Source organism: Rattus norvegicus, chromosome 8, assembly GCF_036323735.1.
Source record: "Rattus norvegicus strain BN/NHsdMcwi chromosome 8, GRCr8, whole genome shotgun sequence".
Classification (NCBI taxonomy): Eukaryota; Metazoa; Chordata; class Mammalia; order Rodentia; family Muridae; genus Rattus; species Rattus norvegicus.
The window spans coordinates 90,266,569-90,288,789 of record NC_086026.1 but is presented as its reverse complement, the minus strand read 5'-3'; the positions used below and the strand labels follow the sequence as shown (position 1 = coordinate 90,288,789).

The 22,221-nt window shown below is 39.5% G+C and overlaps 1 protein-coding gene across 1 annotated transcript in view; it reads left to right on the top strand.

Moving 5' to 3' along the window:
• Positions 1 to 18,886: 18,886 nt before the first annotated feature.
• The window catches only part of Impg1 (interphotoreceptor matrix proteoglycan 1), a 146,083-nt gene continuing 142,748 nt past the window's right edge, over positions 18,887 to 22,221 (top strand). Inside the window, exon 1 of the mRNA NM_023958.2 lies at positions 18,887 to 19,106. Within this exon, the coding sequence (NP_076448.2) occupies positions 19,040 to 19,106 (67 nt within the window). The 5' untranslated portion in view covers positions 18,887 to 19,039. The remainder of the gene's footprint in view (positions 19,107 to 22,221) is intronic.

Here is a 22,221-nt window from a genome sequence, read left to right as displayed (position 1 = left end):
CCCCAAGCTAGATGCAAATCAACCGGTCACAGAGTAGCTCAGGAGGAAAGTTCCAACTCATTAGGGCTGCACTCATCACGGCTACATCCCATGGGAGAATGGAAACTTAAGTGTGGTGATTGAAGCCCACATGAACTAAATCCTCTCTGGCAGATTTTTCTCATCTGTCTCTTTTAATCATTACTTGCAAAGGCTACACCAAAATTTTTTACCCACTTAAAAAAAAAGTTGTTGAAAATGTATGCATTCATATGGAGGAATATCTCCTTAATGTTTTAAGATCCAATAAACCATTTTTAAGACCAATTTGGCAGCTGGGAATGTAGCTCAATGTGTGAGCAATAGCTTAGCACTTATGAGGCCCTGAGTATAATCTGCAGTTCTGAGGGGTGGTGGAGAAAAGAGGGAAATGTTTACCATACCAAGAAGACAAGCAGCAGTTTAATATTAATATATTTTTTAAAAGCCATTGATCGAGACTGTCTGCTGGTCTGATATTTCAGTGTAGGCTTGAGACAATAGAGTTAAGTTGGTCAACGTGCTTCTTAGGCCTCTCTAGCGTCTATAACAGAACCCCATGCTACAAACTTAGGAAGACTTGAATAGTACCATAGATTCCACAAGGAGCATAATGGGAGAACCTCATTGAATGCAAAACTACCAGTTTCAAGGTAAGTATTCCATAGAATTCTAAAAGGATTCTCTCTCTCCCTCCCCCTCTCTCTATTTTTTTTTCCTAAGAGGATTCTCAATAACAGTTCATGAAACTCATTCTTTTCGCTCACCAGGGTATCAAAAGACTACTCTGAAACCATGAGGGTAGGCAGGCAGCAATTCCATAAAAGCTAAAATTTGATTTCATACATCCTTTATTTTGTTTTATCTATGTTGCTGGCATTTGATTTTTGTTTGTTTGTTTGTTTTCCTGGTGTCATTAAGCACAAGTCTTTGATAAATTTTTGTGTTCTTTTTGCCCTCCTCTTTCAGTGTGGAGCCCAGTCCAGTGGATAAGTCTACAAAACATTCAACATATAACAGCAACGCAAAATAAAATAGAATGTAATAAGATAAAACAAAAATCATCATATTGAATTTGGACAACGCAATCCAACAGAAAAATAAAGATTCCCCAGGAGCAGGCACAAGAATCAAACACCTACTCGCTCACACATTCAGTAGTCTATTAAACGTACTAAACCAAAGCTGTAAAGTGAGTATGAGGAGGACTTGGTGAGGACCCATGTAGGCTCTGTGAGTTCATACAAGCTTTGCTCAGTTGTTTTAGAGGGCCTTATTCTATTCTTCTGGTGTCCTCCATCCCTTCTGTCTCCCCTATTCCTTCTGCCTTCTCTTTTTTGGGGTTCCCAGAGCTCTGAGGGAAGAAATTTTGTGGGACGTGTGGAGCATGACAACAGAAAAACTGGCATGCAACTTTCAAGGTAGAGAATGTTCAAACCACAGAAATCTCAAAACTTGAGCCCAGCAGGGGTAGAACTAACTCCCTTTCTGTTCTGTGCCTGTCTGGGAGCATGTAACCCTGAAAACCCCAACCAGGTAGTCATAGGTAGTCAGCCATGTAGCACAGCACCTAGAATTCTTCCCATGCAAATAGAGTATCACCAGCATCTTAGCCTCAGCCAATATTTACCGCCCCCCATCCCATCCCACCCAGCAAGGTTCACATAGTCTCTGTTCACATGGCATAAAGCCCACGAGTTCTTTCACAAAGAGCTGTAACACTTGGGGGAAGACTTTCTGACCCCTGAAGCACTCATCATTGGGCCCACCTGCCTGGCCATGCTCCCTACACTTTGCAGAGGCTCTAATCAGCACGTGGGTGACATTAATGCTGCAGCTACGGCCACCATGGGACCCCGAACCTCTTTACTCCTTTTCTAAGACTATAACACTGGTTCAGCATACCTGGTTGGACTAGTTTCTGCAGACCCCGTCCATCCCAGATTCAGCTTTATCTCTCCTGGCCTGGTGGGCAGTGGCATCAGACACCCCAAAGGGAAGAGGTAAACTGAGAATCCCACCTGCTCCAGATTTAGCCCTGTCTTCTCCAAGCCAGAATATCGGAGGTGGACGGACACCCCAGGAGGAGAGGCAGAACCCAGAACCACAGGTTTGATGGAGGTATCTCATTTAACACTGTGTGTGTCCAAGGGCGCTCTCTCTCTCTCTCTCTCTCTCTCTCTCTCTCTCTCTCTCTCTCTCTCTCTCTCTCTCTCTCTCTCTAGTGGTCTCTGCAATTGTGCCCGTCTGCTGCCTCTCTGGTGATGGCTAAATATGGCGTTGATCTGAATGTATGGATCTTCTTGTTAATTCCCATCTACTACAAGAAGAAGCTTCCCTTATGAGGATTGATCCTATGAAGTAGGCTCCCACTTTCCAGGAGATCCCAGTTTGTGCTAAGAGCAAACAAGCTACTCCTCATCTTGCAGGAGATCTAAACTGTCGATTTCACCCACTCTCAAATCACTGTTCCCCCAAAGACACCTCTGCAAAGGTCAACCATGTCCCCAAATGTAAAAAAGCACCCTCACCAAGGGCCACTGAGTTAAGAGACAGAGGTGGTACCTAGGATAGTATCTACCACACAGATGATGCTCCCGTTATAACTGTGCTAATTCTCTGCTTCTGAGCAGTATCTACACCAGTGTATTCTCATACTCTACTTGGTGCCAGCAGGTCAAAAGCTGCTGTCTTTAGCATTGTGGCCAAAGAGAGAGAAAAACTAGGCCAGTGTTCATCCAAAGCTACTTGCCTTAAAGAGCCAATGCTCTCATTACTAGTAAATAATAAGACAATTAACAAGTGGGTGCTCTTCCAGTGTTCATTAAATATGAAGACGAGTTCAAAAGAAGAAAACTTGTGAGGATAGCCTCAGCCCAGAATGGCTACTTAATGAGCTTTTTTTTTCCTAATGAGATCTTTAAGTCCCAGCTGGCAATTGATCAGAGAATCATTCTGCAGGCAACTCAAGGAAGGTGCATATAGAAAGATAGATTGGAACTGGGGTCTCAAGAGCTTTAGAGTCCTGATTTTTGTTTGATCTCGGCATATCTCCTCAAGTATTTTCAGCAAGAAACCCGAGAGCGGGGGGGGGGGGGGGGGAAGGCTTTCAGGTAGGCATTTGCTCAACATAGAAGACTAGTATGACTGATTCTTAATCATTCTGGAATACTGGGTACTAAGACCCTTGTCACAGAATAGCGTAAGACTTTATTATCCTTAAACAACCATCCAACTTTCCTGTCTCATGAAAATCTCAAAACTAACATATCCATCATGTGTCTCTGAATAAAATGGCTCACATAGGCTCATATGTTTGCTTGATGTCTAGTTGGTAGAACTGTTTGGAAAGCATAAGGTAGCGAAGCCTTGTTGGAGAAGGTAGTTCACTGGAGGGGCTTTGGGGTTTCAATTCTCCAATACAGTGTACAGGTACTGCTCCAGCACAATGTCTGTCTGCCTGCCTGCCTGCCTGCCTGCCTGCCTGCCTGCCTGCCTGCTACCATGCTCCTCATGGTCATGGACTCTAACCTTCTGTAACAATGAGTCCCAAATTAAAATGAGCCCCAAATTAAATGCTTTCTTTTATAAGTTGCCTTGATCATGTTTTGTTTTGGTTTTGGTTTTGGTTTGGTTTGGTTGGGGTTTTTGGGTTTTTTTGGGGGGGTTCCTTTTGTTTGTTTGATTGATTGATTGATTGATTGTCTGGTTGGTTGGCTATTTGGTTGGTTTGTTTTTTGGATTTTGGGGGGGGTGGTTTTGGTTTTGTTGTTATTTTGTTTTGTTTTGTGACAGAAATTAAAAAGTAAGAGAGTTTTATATTCCAGAAAGTATGATATAATTTGTTGTATGAATGAGCAAAACAATGTTATACATTAACATCCAGAGAAGGCCTTTTGAAGAAGACTGATCGTGCAGGAAATAGGTAACTGTGGGCCCAATCAGACCCAAGATCTCTTAGGCTGGTTAAACCTGAATCTGCAGAGACAAATGTAACCTGTAACTTAGGTTCAGGCTCCCTTTATCCAGGACATAAGATTATGGACATATAAGTGTGTCTTGTAGGGCTACCTATTCATTCCTGCGACAGAACCAATTCAGGGTTGCTTTTTAAGAGGAACTCTGGCATTTCCATTGCTAAAAGCAGCCATCTACTCAGGCATCATCTTCATTAGATGCTCTGTTTTTACTAGAGAATGTTCACCTTATTTTCAGATCAGCTAAAAGTTATTGTATGTTGCCGTTCTTGTATGATAACATAAATACTTGCTCTATAGCCACTTGGCGAGAAATATATATTCAGATTTTCTTCTATCCCATACATGGTTCATAATTATTTCTAGAAATAACGCTTGGGGTCATCTGAATTCTCCACTTACCCTTCCTGTGAGACTACTCAGCCAGACCACTAAAGATATGATGTTTGATTTCACATCAGTGATCTACTCTCCTGACCTTGAGGATTATGACTTAAACACACAATGAAGAACATTATCAAGAAACGCTCCGTTGGGGATTTGCTAGGCAAGCGCAAGGCCCTGGGTTCGGTCCTCAACTCCGGGAAAAAAAAGTTGGGGTTCCCTGCCTCTGCAGCAGTATGCCACCCCTCACCCTTAAAGAAAAGCCCCATGTGATTCCATATTTTATTAGCTGCTGTTATGTGACAAACTTTTCCTAGGGAGACACAACACACACATATCTACTCACTCCATATAGGGAGCCCACAACAGACCAGTACACATACCACCATAGTCCAATTTGGTGAACCAATGGGATTTTTGGGGGGTTACGTATAGGAGTATGAATGAGGAGTTACTAACAAGAGCAGTAACAGTTCCAAAAGAACTACGTCACCAAAGCCCACCCCAGCAGGGGCAACGGCTCACAAAGCTGGGAACCTGAAGCACACTTCACAGCCTGCAGGAAGTTCAACATGGTGGAAAGTGTCCTTTCCAGATGCCTCAACTAATCTAAACCTCTTCCCAGCAGCTCACTTGTCTCGGAGTCTTTTTTGAAGTTCACTTAACTCTTTTTATTCTGGCAGAGAGGAGCCTGGTGAATCCGCTCAATTTCAGTTTCAATTTCCTGAAACATTTTTGAGCTGTTTACTTTCCTTCCTGCCTAAGGAGCTTCCTTACGGAATGGAAATTTCAATCTCAGACTCTTTATACCTAGGTGTCCGAATACTATTGATGCAGATGGTTTTATGTCAGCCCGTGGGAGAAGTAGGTCTAGTCTCAGCTCCCAAAAATACCTAGGCCTCCCGTGACTACTTACTGTTTTGTTTTATCTATTGAACAACCATTCACACAACTGTTCATAAATCCCACTTACAGAGGACTTTGAAATCTGTGTGAATTTTTCGATTGCTGTGCAAAAGTCACTATTATCACCTGATATAATTGTTGTCATCATCTGCTAACTTGGGCCGAGTCCTGGATGCTTCTTACCTCTGTACAGTTCTTACGTAGGCCTAGAATGGTTTCAGCCTCTGAGACGTACTGCTGAATAAGTTCATCCCTCCCTCTTTCTGATCTCTGGCTAGCCAGTCAGCTCAGCTGTTCTAGCTCAAACTCCCAACTGACTGATTCAATCTAGCTTCTCTCAGGTCCTCTATGAATGACTTTGCTTGGCTTCATACTACTTTTGGCAATATGTTCTAATCTTCTGGCTCCTTCTCATGTTCTGGTTCATTCTGTCTTCACCTGTGTCTACTTTGTTCTCTCTCTGCAATCTGTCTCTATACAACTGTCCCAGTAAAACTAACTGTCCCTCTCCTCTGCACTGCTTTCTTAAAGTTACCTCTCTCTCCTCTCTGTTCTTGTGAGAGTTGGGCATATCCTATTCTGCTAAATCTTTGTCTGATTCATCACTTTGTCTGCCATTCAGTTCACTTTCAAACATAGGTGCTTCTACTACAAACTAACTTTACTTTCATTATCTGGGATTAAACGTGTGTATTAAGGTTATTTCTTAATTACAGCCAGAGGGATTTAAGGTATGTGTTACGTGCTGAGCCACCTCACAACTAGAAACAGCTTTTTGGGTTTTGTTGTTGTTGTTGTTGTTGTTGTTGTTGTTGTTTTAGTAAAAAAAAAACAAAATCAAGGTTCATAGTAGGATAAAATATACTGCAACATTGCTGTCAAAGAACTTTGATTTGGGAATACCAATTTTAATCAGCTCAACTTTCCCATATCTTAATTCCTCTTTAATCTCCTTGCTAGCTTTTAAAGCAGTGAATGTAAATGTTGTCTCTATATGTATAGACATTTTCATATTATTCCATTTTAAATGGTTACTTAAATGCTTATAAGAATTATTTAAAATGTATTTATACAAATGCTAACTGTATGAAATGATTTCTTGATTTATCAAGTCCATTTGTCGACTCCAATTATTCTGCTAGTTATTCTGTCAGTTCTCAAGTAGCAATGCCCTCATTCATTCTTAAACCTGTGAATGTTACCAGACCTAGTTCTTTGAGGAGCTCATTTTATTCACCAAATATTTACTGAACACTAACGATATGTTTAAAAGAAGTTACTATCCTCATGCAGTGTATGTAAAAACAAATAGTTGAAAGGAGAATAACAATGTGTTCAGTCTTAAGCACACAAACAGGAAAATTTCCAACCAGAAACTGAACCTTCAAGAAAGCACAGGTTGTTGGCATGAAGATTAGTAGAGAGATGACCTCTCTGGAGATAACAGTTTAGTGAGGACCTAGACAATGAGGAAAGTCTACAGAAGCATCTTTAAGAGAAGTGATAGAGGTGAGGGTTATCAGGATTAGAACCAAGGGATGTGAAGAAAGTCACCATATGACTGCTTTAAATCATGCCTTAAACTGTCTAAGGCTGTGACATCTGAAGTTATATTAAGGGAAGGCTAAGCCACTACAAAGGGCTTCAGAATTCCGAAGAGTAGAATCTGGGAAGTGGTTATTTGATTTGACAAAAAAAAAATAATAAAGCTTTTCATGATCATGACACATAAACCAGAGTCAATAGAGGAGTGAGGAAAGTCCCTGTAATTAAACAGAGTCACAAAGAAATTTATAGAGATGTTACACTTAAGGAAAAGAAGACAAGATTCTTAACAATTAAATCTATCTAACTTTGTCCATAATTCAAACCAAATCTAATGACAAAAAAAATCTCAGAGTTTTCGTGACTTTGGCATTATGACAGTACAATGAGCTAAATGTTTTTACAAATACTTTTAAAAAACATACTGAGAAATTTTCTCTACTAGATAGAAAAAATTTATTAAAGCTAAAGCGTAAGACTATTTTTACAAGATATTTCACAAAACTAGGATACAATATCATGTATTCAAAATATACAATTTATAAATCAATCATTGAACCAATGAACTGACATAGAACAGGAAACAACATAGCGTAGAAGTGGCCTCATGAAGGAATCTGGAAGTGGGGGAAGGCATTATTCAGAATGTTAAAGCAGATGAGCAAATAAAGAAGTAAGCAACTCAAAATGAGGCAGACTGACAGCTAATAAACTCATGAAGATGTGCTCTGTTTTACCAGCTATGCAGAAATAAAAACTTAAAGCCACAATGAAGTGTCACCTCAAAATCATGACTTTGGAAAATCCTAAAAACATAAAAATTCAAGTGTTGTCATTAGTGTGAAAAACAGAAACTGCTTATATATGATTATTGAGGACATAAATTGGTATAAATCCACCAAAGAGAATAAAGCCAACAGTGGTTAATAATACTACACAGATTCTATTATTAAGGTAAATTCATAGCTGAATCCCAAAAATATAATGTTGGCCAAGGATACAAGTTGTATAATATGTATGTCTATATAATGTTTGTACACTTGAAGAAAATCAATTCATCTACTGTGTATGTATATTTGTACAGTGGTATATTAAAGCATGTATTTACTAAATAAACACCAAATTCAGGTTAATGATTGACATCTGAATGTTCACAATGGAATATAAATGGATCTGGAAAAAATGTCCAACTAACTCTGTTTACAAAGTAAATAAAAAAGAAAACAGGTGAAAACCGAGAAGGAGCCCCAGGCTACAAGTGCCAAGAAAAACAATAATTTTTAAGAGGAATAGTTCTTTGAAAGAACAGAAACTTAAAGTATAGAGAAAACTTGCAAAACTATGTTCCCAGCTGATCTCAAAAAACTGAGTTAAATATAAATAAATGTTTATTAGTAGGCTGTTATAGAATCCCAGTCTTATTAAGTTACTAACAAAGCAAAAAAGTTCCTAAATTTTTCAAATACACAAGCTAAAATTAGTGTGTGTTAGTAAAGGACACACAAATAGGTCACAATCACTTCTGTAAGTTCCTTGTTCTCTTAAAGAATACTTAAATATCTCCAGCCACATTCTATATCAATGGTATTTCAACCTCCAGATGACCTTTATGAGGCAACCAGAAATCCTCCAAAGTGATGCCCAGCGGTGGATCAAGCCTACAACTACATCCTAAAAGTCAGTACTGACACAATGGACATATGCTACAACAGAGAGTTTCTAAGATAGTTTAATAAATTAAATGTATTATTTACCACTAATCTAATTAAGTGCCTACTTCCAATATACATTACAAATTACCAAGACACTTGGACTTTTAGGTAAGATGGTACACCACAGGGTGCCTATAAATCAAGCCAAGGAGAGATTCAGGAGAAAAATACACTTTCTACTAAAAATAGAAATAGAGGAGAAGCTTTGGAAATCCACAAAGTGAAAGGATAGTGGGAAATAGCCAATGTACAATTCAGAAAGACAAGTGAGCATAGCCTCTGCTGCACAGTTACCTGGCAGAAAGAGAGAATCCAAAGGCAAGCCAGGTGAAAGTCAGGCAGTTGAACCCTCAGACAAGGATACAATGCTGACAAGCCTCAAATCCAATTTTACATTTTGGTATGACAGTGCTTCCTCTGGTGGATAGGTCAGCTACAGAGTAATATAGTATAGAGCGGATCAATATAATACAGAAACAGTTAAATATTGAGCCCAAAACAAGAGCCAGGATGTTAGAAAGCAAGCACAGACCGGGGAGCTTTGGTAGGGTCTGTCAATGCCTCTGGGTGATGGAAGACCCAGAGAGGCACCTGGGGTTTAAGAGCGCTGGACAGTGAGATGGCAAGTCAGTGGGTACATGCATCAGGAGGCTGGTTCAGACTGGGATGAGCATAGGAGAATGAGCCCCATTCATGATGGCAAGGTACATAATCTCATCAACTGAGAATCAAGAGGTCAAACTTAATAATCTATAAAATTGGAGGAACAGAAGTAAATATTAAAAGTCATATAAAATCTGTTCAAAATCATGTCAAAAATTTTCTAAACATAAAAAAATAGACATTCAAAGACAAGAAGCATATAAAACCCAAAAAATACATGTCTAGAAAAGAACCTCTCTGTATTACAGTCAGGATAACAAAAATACAAGTCAAAGATACAATGTCAGAAGCTGCAAAGGAAAAAGAGCACCAATTCATCTACAAAGGCAGAAATATTAGAATAATATCAGATCTCTCATCAGCAACCTCAAAGCTAAAAAGCATTGAATGATATTTAACCCCTGAAAAGAAGGAACTGCTGTCCAAGATAGCTAAGTCCAGTAAAAATATCTTTTTAAATTGAAAAGAAAACAATAAGATTTCAAGACTGTTAAAAAAGAAACACTAAGGCATTCCATGACCACCAAGGTAGCACTATGAAATATGCATAAGGGAATACTATACACAGAAGGGGGAAATGCCTCAGTTAAGGGAACTCAAGAAAGAATTAATTTCAAGAAAGGAATGGTTAAACAAAAGAAGGAGTCTACCATAGCCAAAGCAGTTAACCAGCAAACTTCTAACACTATCAAGGAAAGAACTAAAAAAATAAATGATAGGCTGGGGATTTAGCTCAGTGGTAGAGCGCTTGCCTAGGAAGCACAAGGCCCTGGGTTCGGTCCCCAGCTCCGAAAAAAAGAACCAAAAAAAAATGAAATAAAATAAATGATAATCTAGCCAAACATGAAAAGTAACAAGTAACAGAAGTTAGTAAACATTTTCTTAAATAACCTTAAATGTAAATGGCCTAAACTCATCTACATAGAGGCAGAGACTGTGTGAATAGAATAAAAACCAGATCCTACCTTCTGTTGCCTCAAAGAAAAAAGTCTTACTGAAACTACATAAATATATGGATACCAAAGGGTACATTTTTTTAAGTTCCTAGAATCATATATAAATAAAGCATAATTTATCAGAATATCTGTGCTGCAGCTAAGGCTGTTTGAAGAGGAAAGTGCATAGTATGTTGTGAGTGTTTACATAAAAGAACAGAACAGGAAAAATGAAATTAGACCTGTATCTATCACATTGCACAAAAAAAATTAGATCTAAGTTGATCAAAAACCTCCATGTGAAACCCAAAACACTAAAACGTCTAGAAGAAAGCATAGGCAGTACTCAACATAATGTAGGTTTCAGAAAGAGTTTTCTGAATAGAACTCCACATGCCCAGAAATTAAGATGAACAATTCACAACTGGGAACTCATAAAACTAAAACACTTCTCTTTAGCTAGAAAACATTCAATTGAGTGAAAAAGAAATGCAGAGAAGGGGGGATAATCTTTACCTGCCATACATCTGACATGGTATTAATATATACCAGACTGTACAAAGAACTCAGACAACAAACTCAAGAAAACAAATGACCCAATTTTGAAAAATTGAGGCAAGGTAAAGAAGTGAAGTGATTTCCTTTTTAAATATTTTATTTAAAAAATAACTTTTCGTAAAATATACTTTGATTCTTTCCCACCCATTTCTTCCAAGATCCTCTCTCTCCTCCTTCTCAAAGAAGAACAAAAATATTAAAAAACAAACAAAAATCAACTAAACAAAAAATACCAAAGCAAAAATAACCTGAGTGAAAAGACACTCTGGAGAGTGGGAGGCTATCTTTACCAGCAACACATCAGGTAGTGGATTAATATTGATGATTTATAAAGTATTGAAAAATTAAACATCAAAACACCACTCATTCCATCAATATATATCAATATATCAAGACGGATGATCAAAATGTGAATGCTTCACTCCTTCTTTAAATGAGGAAAAAGAATACCCTTGGCAGGGAAGGGAGAGGCAAAGATTAAAACAGAGACTGAAGGAACACCCATTCAGAGCCTGCCCCACAGGTGGCCCATACATATACAGCCACCCAATTAGACAAGATGGATGAAGCAAAGAAGTGCAGACCGACAGGAGCCGGATGTAGATCGCTCCTGAGAGACACAGCCAGAATACAGCAAATACAGAGGCGAATGCCAGCAGCAAACCACTGAACTGAGAATAGGTCCCCCGTTGAAGGAATCAGAGAAAGAACTGGAAGAGCTTGAAGGTGCTCGAGACCCCAAAAGTACAACAATGTCAAGCAACCAGAGCTTCCAGGGACTAAGCCACTACCTAAAGACTATACATGGACTGACCCTGGACTCTGTCCCCATAGGTAGCAATGAATATCCTAGTAAGAGCACCAGTGGAAGGGGAAGCCCTGGGTCCTGCTAAGACTGAACCCCCAGTGAACTAGACTATGCGGGGAGGGTGGCAATGGGGGGAGGTTTGGGAGGGGAACACCCACAAGGAAGGGGAGGGGGGAGGGTGATGTCTGTCCGGAAACCGGGAAAGGGAATAACACTTGAAATGTATATAAGAAATACTCAAGATAATAAAAAAAAAATAAAAAAATAAAAAAATAAAGCCATGATCTTCATCCAAAAAAAAAAAAAAAACAAACAAAAATCAACTAAACAAAAAATACCAAAGCAAAAATAACCTGAGTGAAAAGACACTCTGGAGAGTGGGAGGCTATCTTTACCAGCAACACATCAGGTAGTGGATTAATATTGATGATTTATAAAGTATTGAAAAATTAAACATCAAAACACCACTCATTCCATCAATATATGGGGTAATAACAGAATAGAAAGATCTCAAATGAAGGGATACAAATAGTCAATAAATCCTTGGAAGGTGTTCAACAAGCTTAGTCATCAAGAAAATACAAACGAACCCTGTTCTGGGATTCCATCTCACCCTAGAGGAGCTGCTATGAAGAAAGCAAATGAGAGTGAATGTGTGAGGATGTGGAGAAAGAGAAGCCCACATCCACGGTGGGAAGATGAACTTGTACAGTCGCTGTGGAAACTGGAGTGGATATTGAACAGAGCTACCTTATGACCCAACTGAACCACCTGCACCTTCTCAAAGTTTTCTTAGTCAACACAGAGACTACTGCATATCCATGTTTACAAGTGCATGATCCAAACACCCAGGAAATGCACCAGCCTAGATTTCCATTAACAGGCAGATAAATTTCCAAAATGTAGTACATACTCATGATGAAGTTTCATGCAGCCATAAAAAACAGTTAAATAATGATATTTGAGGGGAAAGAGATACAACTGGAGGTCCCTTTGTTAGGCAAGCAAGTCATGCTTAGAAAGTCAAACATGAGTGTTTCCTTTTACACGTGGCATTTAAACATAAAATTGTATACAGTATGTTTGTGTGTGTGTGTGTGTGTGTGTGTGTGTGTGTGTGTCCATGGGAAGTGGCACTATTAGGAGGCACGGCCTTGTTATAATAGGGTTGGTGGTGTTGGAGGAAGAATGTCAATGTATAATAGATGGACTTGAGGTCTCCTAGGCTCAAGCTTGGCCCTTTGAGAAAGAGACCCTCCTGGCTGTCTTCTGAAAGCACAATAGTCTCCTTTTGCCTGCCTTTGGATCAAGAAGTAGAGCTCTCAGCTCCTTCACCAGCACTATGTCTGCCAGGATGCTGTCATGCATCCCTGCATGATGATAATGGGCTGAACCTCTGAACCTGTAAGTCAGCCCCAATTAAATGGCCTTTATAAAAGTAGCCTTGACTATGGTGTCTCTTCACAGCAATGAAAATCTAAGGCAAAATGTCTAGCTAACATCTGTTGATCGGCATCAATTTAAAAAATGCTGAATTGATAATGTTGCTCCTTATCTCTGTGTGCATTGTCAGTTTTAGATTGTATACTACTGGGGTAAGCATCCAGTCTTATGGTGCTAAGTCACACACAAACCAAGCAAAAACTTCCTGGTTAGACTAAGCAGTTTAAATCTTGTGCTGTTATTCTCCGTCTCTCTTACTCTCTGTGTCTCTCTCTTTTCTCTCTCCTCTCATTCTTTCTTTCTCCTCTTCTGTCTCCTCCTCCATCCTTCTTCTCCTTTCTCCTTTCTCTTGTCTCCCCATCCTTCCTTTAGTACTCCCACAAACTCACAACAAATGTGTTTTTTCCCTAAATAGAGCTTAGCAAGAATATTCTCTCTCTTTCTCTCTCTCTCTCTCTCTCTCTCTCTCTCTCTCTCTCTCTCTTTCTCTCTCTCTCTCTTCGCTCACCACAAGACTGTGGGGTTTTTAAAAACTTATCTAGCACCCCTTTTTCATTATCAAATTATTCTGCAATCTACTGTAAACAATTCCATCATCCCATGCCACTGAAATGGTCTCTGAAGGACATGAATCCTCTCTGTCACAAATCCAAGAGAGTTTCCTCATTTGTGGGGAGCAGGAGGGCTTAGGGTTTGTAGGGCAGGGAGGAGATCAAAATCAGGACCCCATGCATGCTACTATGCAAGTGTTCTACTACTGAGTCCTACGCAGCCAAGCAGTTACCTTCTCTCTTCAGCCCATTGCTATGCTGACCATTCATTGCATCATTACACCTGAGTTTTAATGTCACTGAAACTCAAGTTACTGATGAAGTGCTCTGGTTTAGAATATGCACTTTTTATCATGGCCTTTGAACCACATATAGAAGGCATCATAGGTAACCTGATAGCATCTTATGGATCCCCTTAGCCCCCCCCCCTTTTTTAATTGTTTGTCCATCTTTCTAGTGTTCAGTTCAGTTTTACCCAGAAAGAATAGCTCTGTTTATACTGAAGTCATGATATGTCTTACCAAAGGCTTGACAAGGGAAGCAAGATGAGGGAAAGCCTTAATGTTCACAGTCTTGTAAGGAAGGGTGGCCTGTTTGCCTCCACAAAGAGAAGGATCATTAAGCAGTCCCACACCAGGGTAAACAAGACTTTTTTGAGAATGTAAAGGTAGAAGAAGATGCTGGACTCACATCGTCAGCACATCAGCACCACAATACTACTACCTTACTACAGTCAGAGTTTGGCAGAGTCTATCTTTGACCCTTCCTCTCTTCAGACTTGAAATATCCCTTCCTATTTAGTTCTTCAGCTAATAGCTTGAATGGATGGATTCAGATGGGGCCCTCAGAAACTGGAAGCCCCCTACTGACATTCCAAACAGGGTGGACTCTGTGTATTTCTTTCCATATAAGGTCTCTCCCCTTCCAGGGACCTGAGTAATAATGCAAAGGAAACTCTGAGCTAGGCAGAGTAAATGTTGTATTAGTAAGGACGGTAGGAATTCAGTCCAGAGGTACAATCAATGGCTTTGGATTTGTCACAGGTCATGTCCATTCCAGATGACACATGTAATCTCAGGACCCAGATGACCTGTCTCTCAGAGGAATAGTTCCTTCTAGGAACACTTCTCCTCTCCTGATTAATCACACATTTTTCTGAGCATAGAAATACTTCGAGAACCCCTTTTACCTTTCTGAAACAGAAACACAAAGCAATCATCCACAATGTGTACAAAGAGGAACTGAGGCTAGTCGGAGTAGTTGTCCTTCTGCTTAAGAGAAAATAGCACCGTTTCAGAGACCGAAAGATCACAGATTCTTACATAGCTACCTGCCTATGATCGATGCAATGTGGAGGAACGACCAACACCAACAGGGAACTTCCGGTGTGATCCTGCAGTCTGAATGGCTTCGATCTCGCTCTGTGCTGCTCATTTGCCCAGTGTGTGAATCCTTTGTTTTCTCAACAAGCTTTCTCTGTAGCAAGAATAGACTGAAGAACAGCAAGGAGAATGTGGGCTTTGGACTCAGATCTCAGTTACAGCCTCTGCTTCATGTTCACTAGCTCCATGTTCAAATAATCCACTCACCACTGCTGGTCCTCTGTTTCCGATTTTGAAACATGGAAATAAAACGAGGAGTTTACTCATGAGGGTACTAGCAAAATATTGTACCATGTACATAGTTAACCTAAATGTGCTTTTGTTAGTCCGCAGCAACTCAAAAACCATATCTATTTTGGTTGACAAATAACTATTTTCTGATGTTTTGTGGCTTCATGTCAGTAATCATATCTCACGTGTGTCTACTGATTGCTCATGAAGGAACACATTTGACCTTTCCACCTTACCTTGTACATTTCAGATACACCCATGAAATCCTGCCAAAGTGGAAGGAGAAAGCTTACCTCTTTAAGAATATGTAATTACAGTTGACAGTCTGCCATCTTGAAGAAGCACTTCTGGATTAATTGCTGTGACCCATAATTAAATCGACAGCATTTAGAGGAGGAACTGATGAGCCCAAAAGCATTGTTTCAAGGATTATGGGTCCTTATCACTGTTTGCTTCCTAAGTGGCAGCTGTCAACATCAGTTACTAAATTCTTAATTTTAAAATAGGGGTAAAACCTGCAAGCACTGAAATCAAGAGAAATTTCTAAACACTTCTTATTTTGAAATAACCATCTGTGTATTCATATCCATGACGTGTGACCTAAGAAACATCTACAGAAAAACCAACCTACGCCATATTTTCCTCCACAGGTAATGTGATTCATTAAAAAGCCCATTTTGTGGAAACTGATTTTCTAATTTAAAAGTATTACTGTTTTCCAAAAATAGATAAAATACAAAAGGATAGGAAACAGAAGCATAGAAGACAAGTTTCGTTAGCTCCCACTAGCTCTCCAGCCCATGAGTACACATTAGAGACATGTGTACAGGTGCATTGCTACTGTGTTATGCCCCGTGTCATTGTTTTCCTAGACACGAGAATTGTACAGTGAACTTCCTTTCTATCCCTGCTTATTTCTCCTTTCCAGAAATGCTGCAATCTCCATCATTCTTCACAAACTGCATAATAGTTTCTTTAAAAAGCACCAACATAACTTGAAGTTAAAGAGAACTGAACACCCACTATGCTCTATTACTTCTTAATACCTGCAAGAAAAGAATATGAAATGGATTTTTGTTAAGTATGGGGACACAGGAGACAACGGGAGAAGGGGGCAACGGTGAGAACATGTTAGAATTACTACAATAGATGTCTTCAGCATTCTAAGTGAATGTTATCTCCAACGTAGAGCCGTATGTCAATTCACACCTTTGAATTCAAGGGCAGATGGGAATGATTTAATGCGTAAAATCCTAAATTTTTCCTCTGTGAGCTTCCAGTTCTAAAGGACCATCATCTGAAGGATGGGTTTACATTAACAACAACAACAACAAAAAAAGTAATACAAGTACAGAAGTGACCCAATATGAACAACTATGCACAATGATAAGAAGTTAGAATTCAGAGCACGTGGCCTTTAAAGGACAGCTATCTGCAGCACTGGGTTATGTCCTGGGGAAATTTGCATATCTTGGGTACATAGAAGGCAATTTATTCTTTTGTGTATTAAAAAAATAACTTAAAAATTACTAGTTTTTAAATGTGTGCATGTGTGTGCACATGCACTTGCACTTGTGTAAGAGTGTGGGTGCCCTTAGAGCTCAGAGGTATTCGATTCCGTGATGCTGGAATCATAAACAGTTGTCCACCCAACGTCGGTACAGGGCTCCAAATCTGGGTTCTCTGAAAAAGCAGGATGTGCTCTTAACTGTTAAAATAACTCTCCAGCTAACAAATATGAGAGAGAGACAGAGACAGAGACACAGAGAGAGATAGAGAGACAGAGACAGAGAGACAGAGACAGACAGAGACAGAGACCAACAGAGAGACAGAGAGACAGAGAGACAGAGACAGAGAGAGACAGAGACCAACAGAGATACAGGGAGAGACAGAGAGAGACAGAGACAGAGACAGAGAGACAGAGAGACAGAGACAGAGACAGAGAGAGAACTACCTGACAGTGTGGGTAAAGGTTAGGGTATACACCCTTTATATTAAAACAAGAATGAAATCCTATCATCTGAAGCAACATGGATGCGCCTGACAGACCTTAAGTTAGTAAAATAGGTCAGGCGGAAAAACAAATATTGTGTTATCACCTGCCTACAGAAGAAAAAAGATCCTAAAAGCTGCTAGTAGTCTAGTTACAGAGACAGCAGAGGGAGGTTTCTAAGAGAGATGGTTGGGAAGCTAGAGAATAAATAAGCCAATGTCTCTACTCCAGTAGGGTAACTATGACAGACAGTAATTAAGAATATAATTTCAAAACAGCTAATGGAGAAGATTCTGAATCCTTCCAACATAAAGAGATGATAAAATGTCTGAGGTGATTAATATATCAATTACCCTTATATGATCATTATACTGTAAACAAATGCTAAAATACTGCCCTGTATCCCATAAACACATACAATTACCATGTACCACTTTAAAACATGTTCAAGTATAAACTCTTGGATCAGATTCTTTGAGCTCAAACTCTACCTCTGTAAACAGATTAATAGCAGTGCTTACCTTATAGCGCTGTGCTTCGGAATATAAATAGTCACGGACATGTCTCACATAAAAGACCATACATATCACTCCCTGCAGCTTCAAGGTTCAACTGTGCACACCATGTGACCACATATAGTCACAATAACATAACACTAAATGTGTAATAAACTAAAAATACACGCTAATGAGGCGTGCTTACTCGAGCAGAAAGGTTGTGTGCAGAAGGGGACAGATTCTCAATATCTGTTCTTTAATAACACCCTAGAGTGAAAACCACAGGTTCGTTACAGAATTACACTATTTCAAAGTACGAGTAGGAGGGCTGGGGCTGAAGTTCAGCAGAAGAGCGCTTGTCTGCCATGATAGAGGCCCTGAGCTCGAACCTGGGGGCAGGGCGGAGGTGGGGATGGGGGTGGGGGTGGGGGAGGGGGTGAGGGTGGGGGGGTGAGAAAGAAGCATGAAGGACCACGCTAGAAGAATTAGTTGAAAGACTGTTTTCTGGACTACAGAGATGACTCAATGGTTAAGAGTGCTTGCCCCTCTTCCAGAGGTCACAAGTTCTGTTCCCAGCACCCATATCAGGCAGCCACCCATTACAACTAGCACCCATCCGGTTCCAGGAATCTGATGTTCTCTTCTAAATCCCACAAGCACTTGCAGCTATCTGCACACACAACCTGCACACACGTGTACTTAAAGATAAATACTTCTTAAAGTAGGTCTTTGAATAGAATCAGTATAAGGCAGGTGGCCACGCCTCAACAGACCTTACAGGAATATGTTGATTCCTTCAACACAGGGCATAACAGATTCAAAAATTAAATGAAAAAATCACCTGTATGTAACACCAGATCGAAAAATCTTCTAGAAAGCAGATATAGGAGGGAACAGAGACAGATAGCTCTGCTACCCGTGGAGAACAATGTATTCCTTACACTCCAGGAATAGCAATGAAGCCCTACGTGGATGTTCCTACGACAGGTCCTTTTAAAACTTCAGCTGTCGTCCCCAGCTCCGAAAAAAAAAAGAAAAAAGAAAACTTCAGCTGTCAGCCTCCTGCCTGTGAAAGGACTTGTGCCAACTCTCTGTGTAACCTGTAAGTGAGAAGGGAGTGTGTCTGAAAACACTGGCTTTCTGGGTCCTGGAGCAGACTGACAAATGTTCCTCCAGAGGTTAATAAGATAAGGGTTACTCCAGCTGGCCCTCCACAGAGATTACTCCTGAGGGGAAGATAAGCAGATTATCCCAGAGAGGGCCTACTTCAGGATATTCAAGTTAGCGCCTTCGTAGGGTAAACCAGGGAGGCCATCTGTACTCAGCCAGCCGGCACCTAGGCCTAATTATTTTTCATATTTCAGTCATTTTATTTCTTTAAGTGTGACTTGGTATTGTTCTGAGACTTTTCAGAATTACCAGTACACAGAGCCAGGATGAATTTGGAGATTAAACATGCTATCTTGGTTTTGTGGATTTTTCTCCAAGTTCAAGGAATCAAAGGTAAGTTATTTCCATGTTCATTCAGCTTTAAATTTTCCTTTCTAAATCCAGGCTTAGTACTAGGTGCCTGTAATTCCAGCACCTCAGAAAGATGGAGACAGAAGAATCAAGACTTCCAGAGCAGACTGGGTAACTTAGGGAGAGCCTATCTCAAAAGAAAATGTAAATGAATGAATTGTAGGGCGTTATATAAGAAGTTCAAAGTCATAGAATGATAAAAAAAAACCTCATACTGTCTAATTTCAAGATTGAAAAAATGCCTGATGATTGATAATGTGATGGAATAAATGATTATCAGAAATGATAGTCTAATAACTATTACGTAGTTTTAAATGTAATTCATATTAACAAAATGGGAGAGATGGTGCATCGTGTTTGTTATAAAACATTTAATGACAATTTTCGTCACTGGTATTGATTGTAAGTAGGCCTATGGAACCAACTCAACAAAAACAATATCAGAAAATAGAATCTAAAGTTGAAATTAATATTCAAGGGGATTTTGATGAGACCAAATATATTTCTTGGCTGCACAAAATTAAACTAGAGTCGCCTGCCCTGGAAAATAGCATGTGCTGTATACCTTCGGTGCACAGAGCCCTCAGCCGAGTTGATGGCTGGTTTCAAAGTGTTGTAAGTGAAAGTTCTAGGCTGTGTCAGTCCTTAGAGCAATCCTTCAAGTGAGTCTAAACTGAAGCAAGCTACAAACGGGTTTATTTGGGAAAATAACACTTTCTCCTTTTACAAAACCCACTGGAGAAAGTTTGACTCTGTCTTAAGGATAAGTATAATCACAAATACTCCATCTTTAAAAGTTGCTAGAAATCAGTAATGTTAGATATTTATTTATTTATTCATTAATCTATTCATTGTCTTTAAGGATAACATTAAAATGTTGGTATGGTAAACCTTTTCATTGAAATCTGGTTTTGAGGTGTCTCCAGGATGAAGGCACAAATAATTACATCTGTAAGACGTATCTGTAATCCTATATGTCATTGATAAATATGCGACTTTAAACATGGAGATTAAAAAAAAACTAGGCAAAATTTGCATCCAAGTTTCCTTCCTGTTTGACTACTTCAGCCAAAAATAAAGAGGGTTATTTGGCTTTTCTTGCAGTATCAGTTATGTATAAATATTTAAATGTATTTTGGAAGTTGTAATTAGAAGCAAGCAGTACTGTTCCAAGAGAGTCCAAACTTTATCTAGTGAAAACACACTGATTTATCTGTTTGATAATTCTGGCCAGGCACACACCAGCTCTGGTCTTGTTTATTTAATTGACAACATTTATTAATTGAACTATGTTTCTTATTTCACAATGTATCAGACGTTACACATAATTATAAAAAGTATGATTATATAGTAAGTCAGGTGAGATAAATGCACCTCAAACCCACATTTGCTCTAGGCCTCCTTCTGTGGAACAGCAGGCTCTCATTACATGAGAGATTTCAAAAAGCATACGTCTAGCTTTGGACTTTCTATTCCACAGGATTTCATACCTTTCAGTAAGTATATCTTGACTGGAGGCCATGTCTTCAGCCAATCTGGTTTCCAATTCACGACTCCTCAACTCCCATGAGGATATTTACCTAGGGCTCGCTGGAGAAGAAAAAGGAAGGGCTCCATTTGATACAAGGAGATCAGCATCTGGATGTTACACTAAATTCAAGCTCTGTTCGTGAAGACGACCTAGCAATTTTAAAAACGATGAAATTTTTTCTATTTTTCTTTTATTAAAATAATAGATTTTGTATGAATAGAGAAAAAAATCATACAGTTCAAATTATGGTTTCCCATCCCACAACTCCCCCGTGTTCCTCCCTACCTCCTTTCCCAGAAAAACCAACACCTTTCTGTCTCTGACTAGAAAACTAAACAGGCATCTAACGACTAATAATAAGATAAAATAAGATAAAAACAAAAGCAAAATAAAGCAAAACAGAACAGGACAAAGCAAACAGGAACCAAGGAGCCTCAGAAAAAACATGAGAAACACACAAGAGACAGGCACACTCACACAACCGGGAATCCCATGAACACAAAGTCAGAATGGACGTGCAAAGGAACTAGAAGGTAAATAAATACAAACAAATGCCCGGGCCAGCACTGCGAGACACAGACCCTCTAAAGATGCCACTGAGCTTGTTCCGTGTCGGTCACCTACTGCCAGGCAGGCGTTGTCCTTAAGAGTGGTTTGTATCCTAAGGACAACCCCCATTCCTGATCCAGAAGCTATTTCTGACTGATAATCACTCACGAAATAAATGGATATTTATAATTATCCCTATTATGGCCATCAAAACACACCCTCCATGCTCACCTTTATTTATTTTCTCAGTCTTTTTCTTGGTGTAGCTTTTACAGATCTGTTCTTCTGCTACAAGCAGTTTTATACCGGGCTTCGGGCAGCTGTGTCAAGTCATACGAAGTTCTATATTGCTATCTAGGTTTGGCCAGCCTTGTTTAAATGTCGGCATCATGTTTCAAGAGATGTGTCAAAGTTTGATTTCCTGAATACCCAACGAAGGTGAACTAAGTTTTTCTGATTGTTTTATTACACACAAGAACTGCAGTACATCTGAGTGTATGTCACTCGTTCAAGACAGCATAAATTCACTAAATAATGTTGGGTCAACGAAATGTGAACAGTCTATAGCATCCAGTCCCTATTAACAAATTTCCTTTAAAGATTTTTCTATGCCCTTGGGCAACTCTTTTTGATTTAACTCCAGTGTGTTCACTGTGCAGCCAAACACGGAGTAGACACAAAATAAACTCAGAAGTCTGCTCATAGTTCCAAAGGATTCCTTTGAAGATTTGCATGGAGCTTTTCCATAGGAATTTAAAACGGAAGAGAGAGAAAGAGAGAGGGGGGGGGGTTTGGATTTCAAACTGTTCATTAACTGAAATTTTAGCACAAAAAAAACTCAAAGTTTCAAAGACTAGTTACTTCATTATTATTATTATTATTATTATTATTATTATTATTATTATTATTGCAAATATTGTCCCCCTCCTGGTTCTCTCTCATAGAGTTCTTCCCCCCATCCCCTTTGCCTCTGACAGGATAGTCCCTCACCCCACCCCTGCCCCAGGTATCCTCCCT